Source organism: Dipodomys spectabilis, unplaced genomic scaffold (assembly GCF_019054845.1).
Source record: "Dipodomys spectabilis isolate Male_0828 unplaced genomic scaffold, ASM1905484v1 ptg000076l, whole genome shotgun sequence".
Classification (NCBI taxonomy): domain Eukaryota; kingdom Metazoa; phylum Chordata; class Mammalia; order Rodentia; family Heteromyidae; genus Dipodomys; species Dipodomys spectabilis.
Genome location: NW_024870753.1, coordinates 446,046 through 471,317, shown reverse-complemented (window position 1 = coordinate 471,317; position 25,272 = coordinate 446,046). Strand labels below are relative to the sequence as shown.

Sequence of the window (25,272 nt, the reverse complement as noted above, 5' to 3'; positions counted from 1 at the left end):
TAACACCTCTGTATGGTATTTTCACAATAATAAAAAATTCCAATAAAGAAAATCTAAGTCCTAAAAAAAAATTATGGAGTCCTAATCTGCTTATGAGTATGGCCAATTCTGTGCCAATTCCACTGGGCCACAGCGCTGTTATCATTTGTTTGGTACAAGGTATCACTGATTTTTGGTTTGCTTGTACATCAAGTGAATCTCAGAGAGGCTCATCAGAAAGAGCCCAATTAGTGGGCTATACTAATGCATCCTTTGTTAATGTGCTCATAAAAATTATATTCTCAGCAGGAAGTGGGTAATCTGATTTTTTAAAAGCCGAGAAATTCATATAGCCCAAACATTTTTAGAATATGTATGAGTTAAATTATAGAACATTTTATACTGCTTTTATAGCAAATAATCGGTAGTCTATTTAACCAATTATCAAACAACAGGATATGTATTCTATATAGTTCACCATGAAGAGGATGATGCAATGAACCTAGAAAACAGTAAGCTTCAGAAAAGCCTTCATCTGTTCTTTTCTGAAAAGGTTTCTTCCCAATGTGTGGTGCTGGAAAGCCTCTGCTGTATTCATACATAGCTGAGTTAGGCAGAGGTTCTGACCCCCACATAGTTAGTCATCTCTGGCAGCTCATTGGATCCAACTGAAGACTGGGATTTCACCATCAATTAACAGATGAATGTAGGCACTCACATGGTCTCTTGGTCTTAAATTCTTTTCTGCATGTTCTAGAAGGGAATCTTGCAACTTGTAAGCAAGACTCTTATTAGGTGCCTCACAGCAGCACAACACTGAGGCTGTTTACCAATAAAGGAAAAGTCGGAAGATAATGGTACAATGAAAGAATGAAAATGCAACTCTGTTCTGATACTGACGTAACAACTGCAAGCCCCCTTCATGACCAAGCATCCCCACTGAAGTGAAGGGGGCAAGGTGACCTCAGTTGGACAACTAGGTAGTGGCCTTAAAGATGAGGTAGCCTCAGAGCCTGAGCTCCACATTTTATCTTCTTATCAGGACTTCTGTGGAATGTAAAATGCCAAGCTTTTTCCACATTCTTCAAATGTGTGAGGCCAAGTATCCAGAAGGGCAAAATTCCTGCTCAAGGTAGAGAGCTCAGCATTATCAGTTGATAAAGCACATCTTAAAAGGCAAAAGCAGGCTCAGCTCAGAGTCCTGAAAGCCATCCTACTGTTGTGAAAACAAACAAAACCAAAGAGAACTACTCATCTTTTAATCATCAAAATGACAAAGACCTCATTAGCAATGTCAGATATAATTTATTTAAAAAGTGATCACAGAATGAAGTACAAGGAAAAACATCATCATGTAGATGTGAATTAAATTTTAAAGTCTTCATGTATCGAAAATTATTTTTTATTTTCTTCATTTTTTAAATCAGCATGTATTATGGGAGGGATTTCACTGTGGCCATTTCCATACACATTTGCAATTGTATGCCAATCAATTTCACCCCCCCCCCAAAAAAAAACTCCCTTTCTAGAACAATTGCAACAGATTTCACTGTTCTACTTTCATTGGTGCAAACAACCTCAGCTGTTTTCATTACTCTCTATTTCTTCAGCTACATGCACTTTCTTTCATCCTTGTTAGTCAAGCCCCATCCCACTATTGCACAACTTCCGAAAGTCTGTTTCTCTTTCTGCCCCCGGGTCCTATTGATCAACAGCTTTCCTTGAGACACTTTATGCTGTTTTCATGTATAGCTCAAATCTATTCCAAAATTACTTACCTTGTTATTTTGCCCATTCCCCTTCTGCTCATAAGTAGCCTCTTTACGATTCATGTTCTATGTTTATTCATACGTATAATTACATATGCAGGTATACATATACCTGTACATATATCCCTGAATATGTAGACCTTTTAGGTCTACTTCTTAGACCCAAAAGAATTGATTTTTTAAGAACTGAATTTTAAAGATATGTTGTATTCCTGAACTGCTTTGCTGTATGGCAACTCTTTTGTACAACTAAAGAAATCTTTTTAAAAAATCAAAAAAATTAACTGATTTTTAAATAGTGTATATTTTCTTATTTTCTAAGTTCTCTAAACACTAAGCCCAAAATTCCAAAAGTTACGTTTTCAACAATGTTTTTTCTTCCTGGTTTCAGCATTTCAATTTTTTAGATATTTGTAGTTTCAATGTTATCTATGTTGAATCTATGAGCAACAAAGGCAGGTGAGCATTCTTAGCTAAAAGTAAGAACCTGCTACAAGTAAGAACGTTTTTCCATCTGAGTCTGTTTCAGTGCTTCAAAACTCATCTCCAATCCCTCATCTTCCAGTAAAGACACCTAACCTGCCTTTCATTAGAAGGGACCTTTTGCCTCTGAATTCATGTATCTTAAAATTGTTTATTACTCATTTAGCCTACAACATTGCTACTACCGACACTACTGTGAGCTTTATTTCCTACATGGAATTTGACAGCACATTTCAAAATTTCAAAGGAAGCATGGTCAGCAATTTCTTATCTGATAATTTTCCCCAAAGAAATAATAATTAGGGAAATGTTGTAAGATTTAGTAAGAAGGAAATATTTTTTAATTAAAGACCTGGAAACTCCCAAAGTTCAACTATTAAGGATTAAGTTGTAAAATTAAAAATGAGATACTACATAGTTACCACAAATAACCTTAAAGTTTTTACACATGTAAAATCTTCTATCAGTTACACTTTTATCAAGCAGTGACAACCATACAGTAATGACCCTATTATGGTCATACCAGTGGCCTTTATTCTCATTATATCTTGACAATAATTTTGTGAGAAATATCTTCATTTGACTGAATTAGAAAAGTGAGAGAGAGATTAAGTACTTGTTCAAGGTATACAACTTGTAGAAGCAATGAATTCAACTTCAGGTTGAATCCTAGAATTTCCCCCACAATGCCATGTAGCCTAACTTAATTTCACAAAACTCCTAGTTCTCTCACGTTGCAACGTTTCTAATATTGATAAATATTCCAAAACTACATACAGTGATGCATGTGAACAAGGCATTCAGTAGTTTCTTGATTCACAGAACCTACCTCATGCAATTCATATTTTACATCTGCTAGAGCAACTGTTTATAATTCAGATTGCTTCTAAGACCATCTTGCAGAATCTGACTTCATCTAAGTTTCTACGAATTGTGGAAAAATTTGGAGGAGACAATCAAGGAAATTCTTAGGTCTTATTCTACGTGGTGTTTTTATTCCCTCTCTGATTCTGAGAACGTTTTAGCTATTAGACTTCCAGGTTTGGAAGGGGGTGGGACAAATGACATGTGACAAGATACTATTGAAGCCTGCCCTGAGGAGGAAACTGTGTCCTGATAAAACAGCTTATTTTAAGTAAATGATGCTTGGGTTAAATCCAGGAAAAGCAGACAACAGTGTAGTCTGCAACCTAAAAACCAAACTCCCTAGGCTGTAAGGGTGTTGCAGCCAGAACCCCTACTTCGAGCCTGATGAATGTTTCACGTGCTATGTGCTAAGCCAGCTGGTCAAGGCATCACAGAAGTTAAAAAGCTGCTGGGAAAACCTGTCAACTTCTGCTGCATACAGTGCTCTACAGAAATACAATGTGCTGAACAATAAACTTCCAAAGACACTGGGGCAAGTACTTTCATAATGAAGTAATAAAACAGCAAGTAAAATAATGGAGGATTCTCTAAGCTTAATTTGGGAAATGAGACTGCATAGCCAGTTTCATGGTGCTTCATATTAGATCTCCTGAGTAGGGCTGTGTGAGTTTGTATGTGTTAGGCTAGGGGGAAAAAAATCAATGTCACTGTACCATCTATTGAGAAATCTAACAAAACTCCCATCAAGGGGCTGATGGATGAAAGCACAACTCTTTAGTATAGAGCCTGTGCAGATTTTTCACCTCCTAGTTGCTATTTTTTAATCCCTCTATCTTTTGACAAAAAAAAACAAGTCAGGTGAAACCGTAAGTGATTTTAGCCTAAGGAAGCTGGGGGTGGTGCCTAGAGGCGGGAAACAGCGAATATCCCCTTACCCAGAAACTCTAGGTTGTCTTCCTACCACACACTTTGAAACTGACTGTGGGAAGCCATTCATGAGAGCAAGTTCAACATCTGAGTGCCCAGTTTGGGGTTCAATTTGTATAAAACCTTCCTTGTATCTGTATCAACAGATGCAGTTTGGACATTTTCCATTTGGTTTAAAGCTAGTAACAAATGAGCTTGTGATAATTTTTAAAATGCTCAGGAATCTTCTTACCTATCATTAAGCACTGGCAGGTAGGCATTCAAATACATTTTGCCAGGCTTTTTCCCTTCAAAATTTTAACTTAGAGACCATGACAACCATCCTAATAAAGATTAACTGCTGCAGTACATTCCATAAAATCTGCTGTTTCTTTCTTGTGGTGAAGATGACCACATATAGAAGCCATAATGAGAAAGACCACACTCTTAACTTTCTTTCCTACCTGCTTAGAACTAAAAACAGATTCGTAAAAACAATTTAGCCCTAGAAAAGAATGATTGGCTCAGAGTTCATTAGAAACATAACTACTAGAGATAGGGGAAAAAATTCTCTTAGATCAGAATTCTATCAGAAAAGGGCGAGGACGGTGAGAAGGAAAGGGAAGGCACAAAACTGCGTATCTCCCAACTGTTTGTACATATGTTTTTCTATAAAATGTGGACACGTCATTTAGGATTAGAACACAACTCTTCCCAATTCTGGTCATAAGCCTCTTGAAAATTTGATGAGAGTCAGGACTCCTCACCTCTAGACAGACACAGACACAGACACAGATACAATTCATTCACAGAGTCCGGGTTAGAAACCCCTGGTCTGCAGCAATTTAAAGGACATGACTATTTCTCCTTCATGCAGATTAAAAAAAAAAAAAAAATTAAATGCCTAAGTCGAATTAAGACTACACTTTTTTCTCACTACTAATCTACATGGAAAACATTTTATGCTCCCCAGAAACACATCAGCTTCCCTCTCAACTACTTTCACTGATTAGTTTTCAATATTCAAGATCATCACCTACCCAAGCATGTCCCCAGTGTTGCAACACTCTGAAATTAAGTTTTCCAGTTTAGTATTACTCTTCATTAGGCCTTCAAATGACTTCTGATGAGAGAAAACCCAGTCTTCAACAAAGTTGCTCATTAAAGAATTACTTATAATGAGAAAGCAAAATAAAACAAACAACAAGAACAAGGTTTCATTACGTAGTCCAGACTGGCCTCAAATTTTCAATCCTCCCACTTCAGCCTACAGTTCTGGGATTATAGGCATGTGCCTCTATTCCTGCCTCCCAGGTGAGTATTTTTAATTCTTAATAAGTAGAATTTGGGTTAAATAATGAAGCTAGTTCTCATTTCAGGTTCTCAGCACCATATATAGAACATCTTTAAAATTATTTTTTAATCATTCAAGCAATATAACTATTTGACTCTGAATAAAAATCGTTTATGAACCCAAATTTGCAATTTTTAGCAGTCTTTCCCTCCAAAAAGTAAATGAGTCTTGAAATGCAATGGAAACAGGGACACAGGATTCTGTGTAGTTTTCAGCAGACAAATTATATTGCTATCAAAAAGAGCTAAGGATCTTGTCAAATTGTTTCATTGCTACTTTAATAACAATAATTACAAAAGCAAATCCTGACACTGTATATAAAATTCTACCTATATATTGATTCCACAGTCCAAAAGAGGAAAAAGGCAAAAGCCACAAAGTAAAACTTAGCTTGCTCCAATATTTTAGATAAAGATGAAGAATAAGTAGAGAAGAAAGCAAGCTCTCCTTCTGTACATTCTATGAAAAACAATACATCAAATCCTAGAGCCTCAGATAGTGTCTGTATATCTAGCTCCAACCACTTGTATATTATGGGTATATTACTTACTCCTGCACCCCCTTTGCACAGATTGTTTTGCAGATAAAATGAGCTATGCATGTAGTATTTTTTTAAGTTCCTTAAAAGGAACTCATATTTTCATTGTTACTGCAACCACATGCTAACTTAAGGAGTTGAATCTTGCACAAGAGAGTCCCTTTGGATCCTCAGCACTTGACAGTGACTCTGATAATTCCACAGAGGAATGAAAGTGGTTTAAATTCTCCTTCAACTTGTAGGCAGTTGAGAAGGAGGGCAAAGTCAAACCCTGGAACTACTGACCCCAGATTCGGTCATTCACCACTAACTAAATCTGTTTTTCTGCTGCCTATTTCCTATTGACAAAATGTCTTTCCATGTAGAGACAAAAGTGTTATTCATGCTGAATATTTATGAGTGCCAACAAAGTTAAGAAAAATGAAATACTCAGAGGAAACTTTAAAATAAAACCAGCTCATGAAAGTTCAGCACTAACAGCTACTAGTCCCTTAAGAATGAATTCGTCTTTAAAAAAACACTAAGTTTATATCTGCCTAGAGATGACATTCTGGGAGAGTGATGTTGACCAAAGCTGGAGTGGGAGCTGTGGCTACAAATGCTGAGTGAAGGCTACCAAGAACATAGCAGATAAATCTATAAACATGCTACAAGGACACTCTCAAGCTGGTGTCACAGAACTTAAATATACTGTCATATTTTTAAGCAGCAAAGACATGATGTAACCAAATTACAACTGAACAGGAAAAATTGGTGGAGTGGTTTTCTGTAAATAGTATCTTGGAGCAAGAACTACTGTTACAATTACTAGTATGTGAGCCCTTTTGAATTCTTTATTCACAACATGTATACCACTACTTGTAGCTTACCCTAAATCTAGATGAGGAATAACAAATAGGTTTTGTTTTATGTGCAAATTTCACTTCAGCAATAGAGGCTGTGTTAGGAAGGACTATTGAGGTTATATAGAAAGGAGTAAAGGCAAATCCCACCCTGTATGAAGGACAAGGGGCGTGAAGCTCCAGAAAGATGCATCTGCAGCTAGAATGGTTCTCAACTGTGGTCAGCTTAGCTCCTCGAAGGAGAACCTGGCAATGTCTATAGACATTTCTAAATGTCTCAACCCAAATTGAGGGCACTACTACTGTTGGTGGCCAGGGATGATGTCAAACAGTCTATAGCCTTTCCTTGCCCCAAACATCTGGGCCAGAATATCAATAATCCTAAAAACATGAATCATAGTCTAGCCTTATCTACCCTATAGTTAGTACATGGATCCAGGTTTTTAGTCAAACCATGTGTTTTTCTTCAGGCAGTTTTCCTAACATACCTCTCCTAGTGCCACAGCAGTTCTAGGTCACATGATCAATGTGGTACACCTAACTCATTTACACAGATCACATGTCTCTCCCTAACTCAGTCTGTGATCTTGAACATACATTTCATTCCTTAAAGTTTTGGTTTCTTCATCTATAAGAGGGAATACCAGACAAAGAACAAAACTTCCAGGAAATCTGTAAATAGACTAAAAGGATGAAATCTCACGTTCATAATAAAAGCAATACCAGTTGTAGGAAATATTGAATAAGGTATCAATGAGATATGGATATCCCACTCAACAAAGTATTTCTTTAGTTTGACAAATGTTAATCTGCCAGCTTAGAGCTTCTAGTTGTGCCTGAAATTAAAATTGTATAATACTTAATTGTTTTCCATCGGTGCCCTTGTCTTTAGGTTAAGTTGCTTTGGAATCTCTCACAGTATCTTTAACTCCTAGATCATCTCCATTACACAGTCTGCTCTTGGCTTCTTCCAACCATCTACAGTAAGCGCGTGCGTGCGTGCGTGCGTGCGTGCGTGCGTGCGTGTGTGTGTGTGTGTGTGTGTGTGTGTGTGTGTTTTAATCTTTAAGTAGTTGTACAAAGAAGTTGCCATTTAGCAAAGCAGTTATGAATACAATATATCTTGATCAGTGTCACCCCTTTCAACATCTCACCCATCCTTCCCCAACCTACCCCTTCCCTCTGTCATCTCTTGAATTATTCAAACTACTAGGACTCATTACATATAATTACTTTCTGGCCTTGTAAATCTGTATCATCAAGCAGTTAATACACTCAAATATTTCAGGTTTTCTGTGTGTCCATGACAAAGACTAAAAGTAGGAATTAGAGGCTGAAGCTAAGAAGTGATGGTACCAAAAAAAAAGTAAAATAATTTAAAGCTACAAAATACTTGCAGTTTTTAAGAGAATGAAGTACATGAAACGGTTAGAACATGTTACACTAACTAGGTATAGTATAAAATTGTCATCATGAGAGTAAGAATGTCTACCATCCACAGATGAAAGATGACTCAGAAACTCATTTTTTTTAAATGTTAGGAAAAAACATCATGTACATCAGATGCAGGATTGTTGAGGTCATGCCAATGACGTCAAAGGTTTGTTTACCTTTAAAGGTATATTAGACAGATACATAAAACAGCCAGAGTACACAGAAAAAAGTGACTTAAAGTCATACATTAAGTTAGATCACATCTATCAAAATAAAGATCCTATGGACCACTCTGAAAGAAGTATGTTGATACAGGAATTAAGGGCAGAAAACTAGATCATCCTGAGAAATTAAGGGCAGCAAACTAGATCATCCTGATAGTTCATATAAGTCTCAAGCATATATACCCAGGAGCTTTCTAAAACAGCATGTATGTATTTACTCTTAGAAATCAGTTTCTAAATATTAGGAATATGACCTGAACCTAAATCTTTTAGCTCAAATGGTACAACCTACATATTTTTCTAAATCCTAATAAATTTATTTTTACTCATGGTTCTTTGGCAATAGTAAAGCCAGTGCATAGTTGTCTAGTACCAGTACAAGTACCAAACATTACCTACTAAGACTACATTTTTAACAAGTGAGTTTCTCTATTACTAAACAATTTTATGCTTAAATGAAGAATAAATTATTTAAATCATGTAAGTGACTTAAATGAATAAATCAATATCTCTCTATAACATTTTTTCCAAGAGAATAACCTTTCTGACACACACACGCACACACACACACATACACACATGCACACACAATGCTGTTGTATTTTAAAACAAATTGGCTCTTTATGGGTTATTTTTGCAATACCAAGCTTCCTGGGGTCACATCTGAGGGGTTTCAGATTTGATCTTCCCTTCAGGTACACTTACTTTACCTATCATTAGTATTTAATTTCTTTAATTGTTTAGAAGCTCCATGGAACTTAACAACTGCATCTTTTAAATGAAGATAATGTTAATGTAATCTAACACAGAGTAATATGGGGGAAAATGCTCAGAAAGTCATACCATTATTCAAATTCATCACATTTCACTTATTTTTGGCATACTGGCAAATAGGTAATAGATAGAAAAGGAACAGGCTTTAAATTGAAAGAATCTGTTAAAGGTTATTTATATAAAAGTTTCCTGTTTTTTAAAAAAATGTAAAAGCATAACTTCTCCCTTCTGAAATACATAAGATGATTTTTTTAACAACATTCTCAGCTGAGTCCAGTGACAGTGATGCAAAACTAATCCTGTCTCTTTTTATACGTGTGTGTGTGTGTGTGTGTGTGTGTGTGTGTGTTGGCTCTTAAACACAAGAGTCTGGGCAGTCTACCACTTAAGCCACAGTTCTACTTTTTAGCTTTTTGGTGGTTAATTGGATATAAGTCTCAAGAACTTTCTTACCAGGCTGACTTGGAACCACAGTTATCAGATCTCAGCTCCTGAATAGCTAGGATTACAGGTGTGAGACAGTAGGGCCCAGCTTTATATGCACCCCTAATTCATCAAATACTTAAGCAAAAAGGACTTAGAACAACAGAGATGAAAAGTAAAATGAATAAAGAAAAATAAAGTGCAAGTCTCTCAGTCATAACTTGTTAATATGAACTACAAAAGAAAAATTTTTCAATCTGTAAAATGATCAGAAGCAATATTAGTAACATGATTTTCTAAGATACTAAAAGCAAATATCTCTTGCAGTAATTTTTTAATATTGTTATTTGGATTCACTAAAAGGTAACTTAGATGAAAATTAAGTATGGACTTAACAATACCATCGTTAACAACATACCTTATATTGTTTTCCATGTATTCACTATCTGATTCTGCAGAACTTCTGTACTTATCTGGATCTGGAAGGGTGCTTGGATCAAATCCAACATCATCATCATCACTCCAATCCAGAAAGGCTTCTTCTTCTTCATCTTTAGCCTTAGAAAATACAAAGAAATTTGTGAGTTTGAATAGTTGTTTTATTAGAGACATAAAAGTCTGATATTCTCAATTAGAATACTTATATTTTGGTGAAGACCTCTGTGACTTTTAGAATTACAAGCATTTGCAAAAGGAAAGAAATATGTATCATTTCAAAAAGTAAAATAAGGTAAGATTCAGAAAAGAAATCTCTGGTTTTATGATCACAGTAGTCTAAATCTTTAAAAAAAAAAAAAGAGGGAGAGGAAGAGAGAGAGAGATCTGCAACAAGCTTATCCACTATGAGCAATCTTCTGAAATCAAATGCAAATACAAAGTCAAGAAGAACCCTGGGAAAAAGGAAAAACAAAGAAAATAGACAACAAATAAAAACAAATAGAAAACAAAGGAAATAGAAGTAATAATGCATGGAAGAGAGGTGCATAAAGGCAGGATCTATCTAGTTTCATGTAAGTTAAGTAGATGGGCTACTTTATGTTTCTGTTCTTTAGTAGTTTACTTTTGACAAAGAATAAAGTAATAAAACAGCAAATACTACACATCATGTTATAAATCACTTACTGGAAGATTAGTTTTGCTGCCTAGTAGATGAACTCAAGTAATGCTACACACATTTAACAAATCTAAGTAAGAAATATAAAAATCTGGGTTTTTCTGGTACCATTTTTATGATTCTTCTCCCAACCAAGTGCAAAGTACTTCAATGATTCTTTGATTTCAGATGATGAATGCTCTTCCTAGAAACTGATTCACAACTCAGAAAACTAGCACAGCCATCAACTACACAGGTCACTACTAAAACAGTTTTTGAACAGCTCTCTACAGTTAAACTCTAAGCATAATAAAAGAAGGAGGAAGTAAAGAAGCATTAGTCACCACCAGAAAAAAAATCTCCACTGCCTTCCTGAGAAAGCTTCTAGGTAACTACACATTGTCTAGAAACACAGAAGAGGAAGGATGAAAAACTGCCATCAGCAGCAACACAAAGCCGGGGTGAAGTGATTCTCACATTTCTGTCTTGGATGGAAAAGTCCAAACAACATTTGTTAATGTAAAGAGAGTCTACTGACAGGAAATAGTAAAACAAATCATATTAAAACAAAGAATTTTTTAAAATAGAACTTGTAAATTTATTTAACAATAACCTCACTATATGTTAACATATAAAACATTTTGTTGAAAAAAATAGCTATCCATGCTAAAACTACAGAAAGATATTGTATATTATTCCAAGTGTTAAATGTCTATCTTAAAAGACAGATAGCTAAACTCTCAAATCTGCTTCTGCATGCCATCTGCTGCAATTGATTGTTCTGCTTGAAAAAAAGAAAATCTAGCCCCTCACAGTAAGTAGTTGAGAAAGGGCAAAATTACTATACAGCCTTTTCAGGTAACTGTAGTTATTCTTTTTTGATATCCCAACAAACCCTGAGTAATAGTAAGTTCTTAAAGTTACTGCAACATACAATCTAATAGCACATGGATGGATTTTTAATACTTTTGTTACATTAAAATTTGTTAGTTGTGCAAGTCTTTAATCAGTGAATGATTCTGAAACATAAGGCTACATACAGTCACTTGGGAAACTCTGGGTGGAATAAGGCAGATTCTCCTTCTATGATCTTCATCATATTAACACATCTTTTTGAAAATCTTAATGGTTAATACTGCATAAAGGCACCAAAAAGACTTTTAACTAAGCTTTTGGTAACTGTAAGTAGAATATAAAAAATAGAAAAATATATAAATAAATATAAAAGAATATAAATATAAAATATAAATAGAATATAAACTGCATAGTACTAATTTATATACTTTCATTCTTCAACATCTGGTTAGACTGAATTTAGCACACCTCTAAGATATATTCAGCTGAATTGCATTTGATTGCTCTATATCTTATCGAGGATTCTAGACTACAATTATGGAGAAGCAGCTCAAAAAAACAAAATCTGTTCTTCCTAATACTCAACACTATTTGCGTGTGTATATACATGCACATACTTATATATGCATATATACATATATATAATGTATGTGTACATATACATCTGTGTTTCTGATATACAAATATATTTCAGATAGGCAACATATTGCAGTTTTGGCTGGAATCCAAGAAAGTAAGAGGAAATGCAGAATGATGAAATCCATACCCAAGGGGAGGAAGCAGGAAAATCCATACTAAGGCCCCCTACTTACAGAATTAGTCCTTCAAAGCTAGTAGTGCTTACCCAAATTCTTCTCTGAACATTCTAAAACAATGAAAGCATTTGATTGAAAGAACAAGAAAAGCTATATAAATAATACATGCTGTGAATGTAGTTAAGAGCAATAGGCAAAGGGCTAGCACATGAATATTCAAAGCATCAAAGAACAAATTCCACATTTGGAAGGATCTTAACCATTTAGAATATTAATCTGACAACTGTTTAATGCACTCTGACTTTGGCCTAAAGAATGGAATCTGAAACACAACATGCCAGTGAAGGACTCTGTCTGATTCAGCATTTTAATCTTAAGATTTTGAGCCAAATGAAATTTCTCCTAAGACCACCTTGCATAAAATTCATTGTCCTTCCTAAATTGTTCATTTACTTCCTTATTTAAAAATAGAAATATCTAACTGAGCTCTACAGGATATTGATAATACTAGAATTTTCTAGCAAGCTATTAAGTAATGGTACATCCCTTTACTAGTCATCATTGGTTTGCATCGTCTTCTCAGGTACATGAACTTAGAAACTAAAAGAATTATAAAAATACAGGTCCAAGTTGGGCTCCAGAAAGGTCTGTAATCCTAGTGAAAAAATCTGAGGACAGTGGTTCGAAGACAGCCCAGGCAGAAAAGTCTGCGAGACTTATCTCCAATTAACCACCAAAAGGCTGGAAATAGAGGTGTAGCTCAAGTGGCAGAGCACTAGCCTTAAGCAGGAAAAGGCTCAGGGACAGCTTCGGCTTCATCTCTATAATATGAACACTGATTTCTACTGTTCAAGGTTGTTGAAAATTTTCAGTTTGGTAACCTTGTAGTTCTCAAGGATCCTTCTGCCTTTCTAAATCTAACTGTAATGTAAGCTTGAACATGAAACAAATGTAAATCTTCTCAGAAAGCAGCATATGTGTATTAGAAAAATACAAAATATTATACACAAAAAGAATATGATTAAAATATAGAAGTAATTTCACAAAGGTTTAAAGGTTAAAAGAATATACCAAAGTACTTGAGAAAGATAGATAAAAAATACTTTTAAACCAGATCCTAAATATTTAGTTTCATAACTGGAATATTACTCAACAATGAAAAGGACTGATCTATGTAAGAATATGGATGGATCTACATCCATTCACCTTGCTAAATGAGAGAAGCCAGACCCAAAAGGCTACATATTGTATGTCACTTTACATGAAATTCTGGAAAAGGGAAAGTTTTAAGGACAGGAAACAGACCAGTAGTGCTAGGCAGCAAGACAGTAATATTCGAGAGAATGGAGTTATTCTGTATTTTTGGCTGCAGTAGATACATGACTCTATGTATGTGTCAAAACCACAAAAAAGCCAAGTATACAATATGTAAGTTTAAAAGTAAAAGATCTGAAAAGAATATCTTAATGTCATTTTAAAGTATCCACAATTAATTAGTAATTATAAACAACAAACTATAAAATGTATAGACTATGTTCTTCAACCCGTGAAACAACACAAAAGACAGGTGGCATTCACCCACACCTACATGAGGGAAGAGGACCGCCATGACTTTCAATAGGTTACCTGCAGTCTCCCACTACCCAGTCAAGGACTACTGATTGTACAACTGGATTTCTTAGAGCTAAACTAGTATTAAGAGCACATGTTTCTAATTCACAGTTCTGAGGTTTGAGGAGATCATCTCTGAAAGCCTCACACAGGACTTAGGTTGTACCTGCCTAGTGACACATGCCATTTCTCTCAATTGTTTCAGGATGCTGAGATGCACAAACATAGGAATAAAATCCTGAAAGTAGTATTTCGAAGGGTAAGAATTCCTAGCATTTCAATAATTCATAAAGTAGTCATGGAATGAGTAAAATTATGTATCTCTGATACGTGGTTATATTTTCTATCCTGGTCACAACTGTTATATCTTAGGGGGAGAAGAAAAACCATTATGGAGTTAGTTGAGATCTAGCTTTGGAGTGGTAATAAAACACTGACAAGATGGATTGTTAGTCACCTCCATGTTTGGTTTTACAACTTTTTTTATGGTTTGTTCTACCAATTCATTATTTCTCCAGGTAGGAGCCCAAGACCAATCTCTCTCAGCTACTGAAACTGGCTCTTGTTTGGTAAAATAAACAAATAGCAATTTAAAATCAGAAATGAACTCAGGCTTTGACAAATGCATACAAATTAATCTAGTAAAATGTGAAAAGCCATTAACTATGTGGATACAAAAAGACAGAAACATCAAATAAAGGAAAAATATTCCTACATGTTAAATTTATCTTCCAAAGAAATATGCCATATCAGTATCACTGAATTTCAAATATCACTGACTGAACATTTCAAACCAAAAAAAAAAAAAAAACGTTTTAGACAGACCTTATTTCTCCAGGGAACACCCTGATCTTACAGCGAGCTCCTGAGCAGGATTACTTCTAGCTGGCTAGTTTTAAATAAATTATCCTTTCATTTTTTTAACTAATAATTTTCTTCTTATTCCTGACCATCCTTTTGCTCAACAATGGCTGAAGAAAATTGGGAGAGGACAAAGTACTTCCAAAGTAAGACTTTACCTGCAGAAAGCAAGAATCAGTTCTTCACAAAGTTCATCATAGTCATCATACAACCCAGAGATGACAATACAAATTATATGTCCAAGAGAAGTGAAAACATACCCACAGAAAAGTATGCCTATAAAAAGCAGACTTTATATTAGCCAAAAGTTAAGAGGAAAAAAACTCAAATGCCCTACCAATAAGCACACAAATAAAATATGGGATATCCATACATTGGAGTATTATTTGTTAAATCAAGAAATGAAGTAATGAAAAATTCAAAAATAAAAAATGAAGTAACGACAAATGTGACAGCATGGATGAACCTTGATCGTCATACATTAAGTAAAAAACTAAATAAAGACCCTCCTATTAGAAAAACCCACCTACAAAAAATTTCCATCGTAGGCAGATCATAGAGACAGAAGGCAGAATAGTGACTGCCAAAAAGAATATGTCATTGGAATTAAGAAAAGTTAGTGAACCCTGGCTTTCTCCTGAAGATATAATGTGACAAACAACGACAACAACAATAACAAAAACCTTTTGGAATTGGATAGTTAATACAAGGTTAATGTATAACAGCCACTGATAATTCAACCACTCGTTAGAAAATCTAATAGTTTGATCTTGAAGGATATTTTACCGTAAGATAAATCAATGTGTGTGTCTAAAGAGTTAATTAAAGATAATTCCTAGAGGTACCAGTGGCTCACGCCTGCATGCCTTGCTCCTCAGGAGGGCAAGATCTGAGGACTACAGTTCAAAGCCAACCCAGGTAGGAAAGTTGGTGAGATTCATCTCCAATTAAGCACTAAAAAAAAATGGTGGAAGTGGAGCTGTGTCTCAAGTGGAAGAGCACTATCCTTGAACAAGAAAGCTCAGGGACAATACCCAGGTCCTGAATTCAAGCTCCACAACTGGCAAATTTAAAAAAAAAAAAAAAAAAGGTCAAGTCCTTTATTACCACAAAAAGATTACTACATATTACTAAACTGACCCTGCAAAGGCAGAGGAGCGGCGGGGATGTGTACTAATTTTGTAAGATTTTCCCAGATTGCTTTATCTCAGATATCAGGCTTGTCAAAATAATTACACAATGATTACTCATCTTTAATTTTCATCTAGAGGTTCCTAATCACTGAACTAGTCTATGAGAAAAATTTGTATAAAACTGACCAACTTATGATAACAAAGTTTAATGCTCTCCTTATCTTGAGAGAAGGAAGAAAATAACCTTAAACTACTAGCTCACAACTATTCACAAAGTTCTCTTTCTAGAGCATCACAGTACTAAACCTATCTTCGGTGTCATAAAATTCTGTGCTCACATACATGTGGTACAACCCAAGTGTAAAGAGCACTTCAAAAGTCTTAAGGAAAATTTAAATCAGTTATTAGGCATATATATGGTTTAAAGAAAACAAAAAGATACATAAAAGCGTATTTATAAATACAGTGTAGCAACAGAGTAAGGTTTTGTTCCAGGTCAATGTAGAAAATAATGTAAAAAATAGAGTAAAAAAAAGTTCTAAATCAATATTAGAAAGACTTCAAATTAGCACAGAAAAAAAAAAACCTCCTCCTAGAAATACTAAATTGGAAACAGCCTGAAGTGCTTTAAAAATTGGTTCTATATCAGTCAAGTGTCTAGGCCAGATGATCCTAACTTACAGTACTTTGCTGGTTAACTCTTCAGACTTATAGAACCAACATTATATGAAATGGAGGAAAACTAAAAACATATCCTCTGTAAGTCAGGAAAGTGACAAAGGAAGCTACTGTCTCAACTACTCTTCAATATACTGTTTGAATGCCTAGCCAGAGTAATAAAACAAGAGAAAGAATTAAAAGGGATACAAGTAGGCTTGGCGTCGGTGGCTCACGCCTGTAATCCTAGCTACTCAGGAAGCTGAGATCTGAGGATCGCAGTTCAAAGCCAGCCAGGGCAGGAAAATCTATGAGACTCTTGTTTTTGTTTTTGGGGTCCGGTCGTGGGCCCTGAACTCTGGGCCTGGGCGCTGTCCCTCAGCTCTTCAGCTCAAGGCTAGCGCTCTACCACTTGAGCCACAGCGCCACTTCCGGCTTTTTTCTTTTTGCTTATGTGGTGCTGAGGAATTGAACCCAGGGCCTCAAGCATGCAAGGCAAGCACTCTACCACTGAGCCACCTTCCCAGCCCCTATGAGACTTTTATCTCCAATAAACTACTAGAAAACCAGAAGTGGCACTGTGGCTCAAGCAGTAGAGCGCTCGCCTTGAACTGAAGAGCACAGGGACAGCGGCCAAGCCCAGAGTTCAAACCCCATGACCGACAAAAAAAAAAGGATACAAGTAGAAATTATCCCTATTTGTAGCTAATATGATCCTGCATCTAAAAGACCCTAAAGACTCCATCAGAATACTCTTAAATCTGATAAACACTTTGGACAAAATAGCAAGACACAAAACCATTAGTTTTCCTATATACCCAAAATGAATTAAATGGAGGGGGGGAAATAATCCCATTTAAAATAGCCTTTTTTCAAAATTTAATAAATCCAACTGACAACAAGAAAGACCTCTACAATAAAAACTATAAAGTAGTGAAGAAGAAAACTGAAAGAGACACTAGAAGATAGAACAACCTCTTATAGTCATGGATCCAGAGAATTAATATTGTAATTAACCAGTGAATTAAAGAATTGAACACTGAAAATGGTTAGAATACTGAAAGTAACCTACAGATTAAATGAAATCCCATCAAACCCCAATGTCATTCTTCATAGAAGCAGAAAAATAATCCCAAAATTAGTATTATGAATAAAAGACTCTTCCTGATAGCCAAAATAACATGGAGCAAAAAGAGTATGTAGTATTTAGTTATGGCAGCTTAAGTGAACTAATGAAAATGCAGAGTACTTTGTAGGTGGAATGTTAATGAGAGATAATCTCAAAAATTCCACTAGTTAAGAAATTGCCTTCAATTGCTACCATGCTTTTTTTTTTTAAAGCATTTTGTTTGTGGGTTGAAAACACAATCTCACCTATAAATCTGGTCTTGGTATGTATACGCAACTGCAGAACATTTGGCATAGGTACTTTGAAGTGAAGGATATTTTGAAAAGGCTAATTAGAAGTAACCATGTCAGAATGACCCTATTAAAATGCAAAATCATTTTTTCATTACCAAGAATTATATGCAAAGGCAATACTTATTCTATTCCTGTCACCTATCCATAGCTTGTGAAAATGGCTAGATTTGGGCCAAAACTACTTATCAGATCATCATAATTAGGTAATAAGAATAACTGAAAAAAATACTTAGATCTTTTCCATACTTCAGCATTGCACCTGTATCATAATAGCCAAGCTAAATGATTCGTAGCTATATGTCACTGTGATTTTTTTTGATCACTAAGACCAATTCAAAAGTTTAATTTCAGAAAAGCTATATTACTATTTATGAATGTAGTTCCACTTCAGACATCTGAAAAAAAGATTATATGCATAGGAAGCTATCTTTGGATCAATCTCAATGTTAAGTAAGACTTAGGAAGTGTGTGTGTGTGTGTGTGTGTGTGTGTGTGTGTGTGTGTGTGTGTGTGTGTGTAATTATTCACTTCCTAATTTTACCTAATGCCAAATGTAGAACTTCAAGGAAACTATAGCAAAGGTAGTGTGTGTGTGTGTGTGTGTGTGTGTGTGTGTGTAATTATTCAATTCCTAATTTTACCTAATGCCAAATGTAGAACTTCAAGGAAACTATAGCAAAGGTTGTGTGTGTGTGTGTGTGTGTGTGTGTGTGTGTAATTATTCAATTCCTAATTTTACCTAATACCAAATGTAGAACTTCAAGGAAACTATAGCAAAGGTAGAAGTATTTTATTGTAGTAACTATTCTTGATTTGCATATCAGTAAGTTAAGGTTTAGTAAAGTTTCAAAATATGAAAAAAATCAAGTGTTTCTCTTAAATGTCCAAATTTCTTGCACAAATAAAACACGTTTTTTGACACCAAATGACAAAGAAAGACAATAAATTTACCACAACAGTTCATGCCAGAATGAAAATAATAAAGTCTTCAAAACAGAAAAATCATATGATAAAAATCCTGTTAAATCCTTTCATCTGCAGGAATCAAAGTGAAACACTACGAAAAGTTTTGTCACAGGACTTACTGGGCTATCATGGGAAAAGGAGAAAATGATTTTCCAATAATCATATTTTCATTTCATTAGGGGAAGAAAGTGAGAAAAGAGAAAGCTAGTATAAAGACTACTTGAAAAAAAAACAGCTAGCCAAAAGAAAATGGCGGAAGACACAAAAGCTTTGCTTCATACGATTAATTCATTATACAGTTTTAAATGTAACCTAAAACTAACCAATGTCCTTTTAATAAGAGGATGTCTCAGTACATCTCAGCTTAATTTTTCTTCCAAGGGAAAAGAAGCAAAAAATATGAACCCATTTCATTTAATGACCTTTTAAAACAATATTCTCCATATCTGGGATGGAAACGTTGATATACTGCATTTAGGGTTTTTTGTGTTGGTTTTTTTGTTGGTGGTGGTAGTGGTCAGGGGGCTTGAACTCTGGGCTCTTCAGCTCAAGGCTAGAACTCATCACTTGAGACACAGTGCCACTTTCAGTTTTCTAGTAGTTTATTGGAGATAAGAGTCTCACAGACTTTCCTGTGTGGGTTGGTTTTGAACCAAAATCCTCAGATCTCAGCCCCTGAGTAGCTAAGATTACATCGTGAGCCACCAGAACCCAGCTTGTATTTAGTTGTTTTTTTTGTTTGTTTGTTTGTTTTGGGTCCAGTCGTGGGGTCTGTACTCTGGGCCTGGGCGCTGTCCCTCAGCTCTTCAGCTCAAGGCTAGCGCTCTACCACTTGAGCCATACCACCACTTCCGGCTTTTTTTTCCCTGCTTATGTAGTGCTGAGGAATCGAACCCAGGGCCTCATGCATGCAAGGCAGACGCTCTACCACTGAGCCACCTTCTCAGCCCCTATATTTAGTTTTTTTAAAGTCTTGTCCTGCATATAAATCTGATATGGTTAGTTTTTAATAATAATATGGTGGTTCAAAGGTATTGGTATTTGGGCATTTTGGTTATTTTATATACTAGTATTTTATCTTAGAAATTATTTTCAGGTAAGTAGAGAGCAAAAACAAAAACTTTTAAGTATCTTCCTTCTTCTGTAAACATGTGAGGTAGAAAAAGAGAAAAGGGCACAAACTCATAAAGGCACAAACAGAAATAAGAAGAAACTAGCCTCATCCAGCTGTGCGTTAATAAACTTTCTTGATGTAAATTTATTATCTTTGAGCTGTTTCATTTCAAACAATCCGACCTTTTCCAATTCTGGAAAACTGCAATAAATGGCCAAAAAAAAAAAAAAAAAAAAATGGGATTTATGCTTTTCTTTTTCTCAGATACGAAGACAAAAATTTTCTCTAAGTCAAGGAGGTACAGCATCTTCCACAGCATCTTCACAGTAAATAGCCATGTTAATCAAGGTTCACAAACTTATGAAACCCAGAGCTCTTACATATCAATGTAGACAATGTAAATTTGCCTTCCGAGGACACCTCCCCCATTCTCCAAGTTAATCATGTTATTAGTGACACAATAAATACCTAACAGAATGTTCTTTTTTTTTTTCTAACAGAATGTTCTATACAAACATTTTAGAAAGTAAAAACTCTTTACAGTAACTATCTTATAACAATATGCTATAAATTGTGGTTAAAAAATAAATGTAAAAGAAGACTTCTGAAATCTCATCGGGTCTGTATTTTCTATACTGTCACTAAAAGTATGACACAGGGGTTTTGGGAGTGTTTTGTTATTGTTGTTTGGTCAGTTATGGGGCTTGAACTCAGGGCCTGGATGCTGTCCCTGAGCTCTTGTTCAAGACTAGCACTCTACTACTTTGAGCCACAGTGCCACCTCTGGTTTTTGAGTGATTAATTGGAAAAAAAGAGTCTCATGGGGACTTTTAGGCCCAGGTTGGCTTTGAATAACAGCAATCATTAGATCTCAGGCTCCTGAATAGCTAGGATAACAGACATGAGCCCCAGTGCCCAGCTTGAGTTTTGAAACTATAAATATATATATATAATTTATATATATTATATATATATATATATATATATATATAATTTACTATACTTTATTGATCCAGAACAATGTCTAGAGTTTGGTCACAAAAAAAAAAAATTGGTGCTGATTACTTTCAAAGAATCAAAATATAAATAAAGCTACCACATAAATAATTTATATTCAAATTTGCACCATGCTTTAATCTGAAAATAGCCTTTTGAAAACTACAGTATATAAAAAAAGCCACCAAGCAATAGTTATAAACAGCAACTTTCCACAAAAGGACACCAAAACATTTTAGTTTTCTTTTTTTAATATTTCAGTTTTGGGGAAAAGCAAACTTACAGAAGTACCGAATTTAAAGTTTTTTAACCTATTTTTATAAATTTAGGAAGACAAATGACCTCTTCTAAGAACCTAAGAAAATAATGAAGTGTTGGGAGCTGACTAGACTAACCATTATTGAACCAAGAGTCTCCTTCATAAAGAGCACTTCAGATTTTTATTTGGACACAACAAGCAGTGATGCAAACACAAATGGAAATCTCTCCAAAAAAACTACAATGAGGTGTGCTATGTTTTAACATTTGCACTCTGGTCATTAGTGTAATTTCTATAATAAAAATCAAGACAAGAGTGTAATTCCTTTTTTTTTGAAGAAGTATGATATGAGAGGAAACAAATTTGTGGAGAAGCTCTTCAATGTCAAGGGTTAACGTGATCCAAAAAAGCTATTTTTCTTAATAATTCTAAGGCTTAAGTATTACTTAACCCATATTAACAATGAAAAAAAAAAAAAAAACAGGCTCAGATAATTTAAGAAAAGGCTTCTTAATCATATGTTAGTAAATGAATGGATTTTAATCCAGGAGAGAATGACTTTAAAGTCAATGATGTTTTCTATTCCTAAGCAGTTTCTGAGCCAAATAAAATATCCATTTCTCTGTAACTATTCCAGTTACAGTCCTCTAACCATTGGTTCTACTGATGTGGTATATAGGACAAAAAGGGTTTGGATCTGTGCATATACCTGGGTACATAATCTGTATAACTTTAATTTCCTTATTTGGTGAGGGAAAATAACAACTGTCAGTTGTAACACAGTGACAAGAAAAAGGAGTATAAAGACTATTCTCAAATAGTCAAATCACCAAAAACAGCACAAAATGGATCAAAATCAATAATGATACTTTTTTGATGCTGATGCATCTTGGGTCTTGAGTGTTCTCCCAAGTTCATGTGTCAAAGGCTTGGCAGTGGCACTATTAGAAGATGGCAGAAACTTTAGGAGGTAGAGCCTAGAAGAAGTAATTTAGGTCTTTGGGGTAATATGACCTTCCTTTTTGCCTACATCCCAGCCACTATCAGATAAATAGCCTTTCCTGTCACCCCATTGCCATAATGTATTTGTGCCACCACAAACCCAAAGCAAGAGTCAAGCAACCATGGACTGAAATCTTTAAAATCTACAAAATACCTCTTTCCTCTCTTCACAGATCTTCTCAGATACCTGCCAACAGTGACAGAAACACTAAATTGATTCTACCATGTACCCAGTGGAGCAGTTGGGCTCAAATGGGAGACTATATACCCAGCCTGCACAGGGCCACCAGCACTGAAGGAAAAAATAAAACTATCATATGCTTTAACTGTTTACCTCAGTAAGAACTTGTTAGGTATTAGTAACTTTTTATGACTCAATCTAATGTTGAACTATTCAGAGGCTCTCTTTCCCTCCTCTGCAAAACCTGTAGAATAGGACATCACAGGTTTATTGATAACATTACACAATCTAGAGCACCTATCAGCTTTAGCTGTGCTAAATCACCTTCCCTAAGGCTAATAAGCTGTAGATCGACTATAGGAAAATAAGAAAATAAATATCTACTAGGAATTAACCACTTAGCCTCGCCACACTCACTGTCTACTTCCCATTCCTACAAATACAACACTAATACTCAGCCACCTTACTGCAAAGAACAGTAGTAAGACACTAACCAACATACTTCTGATACTGTTGCTACTGTAGTTAACAGCAACATCTGGCAGGGTTTTAGCTGTACATTCCCACTATTTAAATAGAGCCCTTCCCCCTTTTCAAACTGTTCCCTTAGAGACTACCTGTTATTTATTCTGCATGACCACTACAATGTCATAGGCACTACTGTGCATCTGTGCACTGAGCACAGCAGCAGCTGTGAGAGGCATTTGGATAACAGCTTTAACACTAGAACAACAAATCTCTTGCTGAGAGAGCCTTCTGATTTACAGCCCCTAAAACTGTTCTTCCATGATGACAAGAAACGGGCTACAGGGAGTTCTGAAAATGGGATTAGAAGTACCTTCAATCTTTCAAAAGCTTGTGACCCACTGGCCCCTCTACCTAGATCTGCACTTTCAAACCATGACTCATTACATTCACAGTAAAGACTAAAGACTAAAATACATGAAGTCCAATCTTAAAAATACATGCACTAGAACTAAAAAATAACTATGTCAGACAGGTGCCATTGCTTACACCTGTAATCCTAGCTACTCAGGAGGCTAAGATCTGAGGGTCACAGTTCAAAGCTAGACCAGGCAGGAAAGTCCATGAAACTCTTATTTCCAATTAACTACCAGAAAACCAATAGTGGTGCTGTGGTAAGGTGCTAGCCTTGAGCACAAAAACTCAGGGGCAACGTCTAGGCCCTGCGTTCAGGCCCAGGGCTGGCACAAAAACTGAGAAGTAAAAATAAAATAATTAAGTCAATTGGCAGGCAGCCTAGATTGACAGGTCTGCCAGTCTTTTCCTTTGTAGAAATGAAGTCATAGAAACTATATATCTTTTCTTAGTTTAACAATATTTCTCAAAATAACACAAAACTATCTTAAAGATTCTTCCTAAATAATCACATTTTATGGATTGTTTATCATTTAACTTCAGGTAGGGTACCTTAAATAGCACAATAATATGTTAACACAAAATATCAACTCTAAGTCATCTCATTTAATCCCTCAAACAATGTTATAAAATATGCACTATTATTATCTTTATTTTATAATGAAAGGTAACAGGGCTTCAATAACTTATGCAAAGCCAGACAACCTAACTTAGAGGCAGCACTGTTTACCACTGTGCTCTGGGCTAACCAACAAAGAACTCAGCTGAAGTCCTTCATTAATTCAGGCCCTAGCACTCTGACACTGACAGTTAAAAAAAATCTGACTGTCAGTTGCTCATGCCTGTAATCCTAGCTACTCAGGAGGCTGAGATCTGAGGACCACAGTTAAAAGCCAGCCAAGGCAGGAAAGTCCATTAGACACTAAATCGACAATAAACTACTAGAAAAAGCCAGAAGTGGCACTGTGACTCAAGTGGTAGAGCAAAAGAAGCTCAAAGACAGCCCAGGCCCTGAGTTCAAGCTTCAGGACTGGGAGGTGGGGTCTGCAGAAATTAACTTCCAAAATATCAAATAAGGCTCAATTTGTCAGGATGTTAGGAAGGTTTTGGTTACAAAAGAGATAAAACTATCTTCATGAACTTCCCAACATTTCAGAATACCTGTTTTCAAAGCAGCTGTCATTACAAAAGATAGCTTTCTGCTAGGTAACATGTTTTTTTGCTTTGTTTGATTACTCTCAAAGTAAGTATCAACAGACTTATGAGCTTTTGAGCATCTTGAAAGTCCTGAGAATCTGTCTCGTCCAAAGACCCAGTGGGTACAAAAATCCCTGCTAGTGAAAATTGAATGGCATAGAAAAGTGGAGGTGCCCAGCACAGCTCCCACAAGAGAAAGCTCATCTCACTGCTCAGTGGTTATGACTGTCATGAAGCTTTCCACTAGCCAACTTTTCATCCTCATCACATATAGTACTTTCCTACTGTTTGGGTAAACCACTGATACCACCGTGCATCCTGTGGCTCTGCAAATTCTGTTCCTACTTTTATGAAGACACTATCATGAAAAGCAACGTCCCTCTGACCCTCAGCTATCTGGCACATTAGAATACAGAGCGTCCTTCTTCGGGTCAAATAAGCACACCACCTGGGGCTAGGCAAAAGACCTAACAGAAACAAATCTTTTGGGTTATGTGAATAAAACAGATTGATAAGACACTGCTTGATCGAATTTAGTCTAATACCTAGATGTACGAAAGACTAATAATGATATTTACTTGGAACTGATGCCCTATACTCTGTGTCTGTTAAAAATAAAAGGATACAAAAACACTTTCTTATTAGACAGCTTTGTATCATAATCAAAACATTTAAAGGATATTCTAGGACAAATAAAA

General features: G+C 35.5%; 1 protein-coding gene across 1 annotated transcript in view; it reads right to left on the bottom strand.

Annotated features, from left to right (window-relative positions):
• The window catches only part of Ddx10 (DEAD-box helicase 10), a 118,092-nt gene that overhangs the window by 3,116 nt on the left and 89,704 nt on the right, over positions 1–25,272 (bottom strand). The window contains exon 17 of the mRNA XM_042682879.1: positions 10,012–10,151. Within this exon, the coding sequence (XP_042538813.1) occupies positions 10,012–10,151 (140 nt within the window). The remainder of the gene's footprint in view (positions 1–10,011; positions 10,152–25,272) is intronic.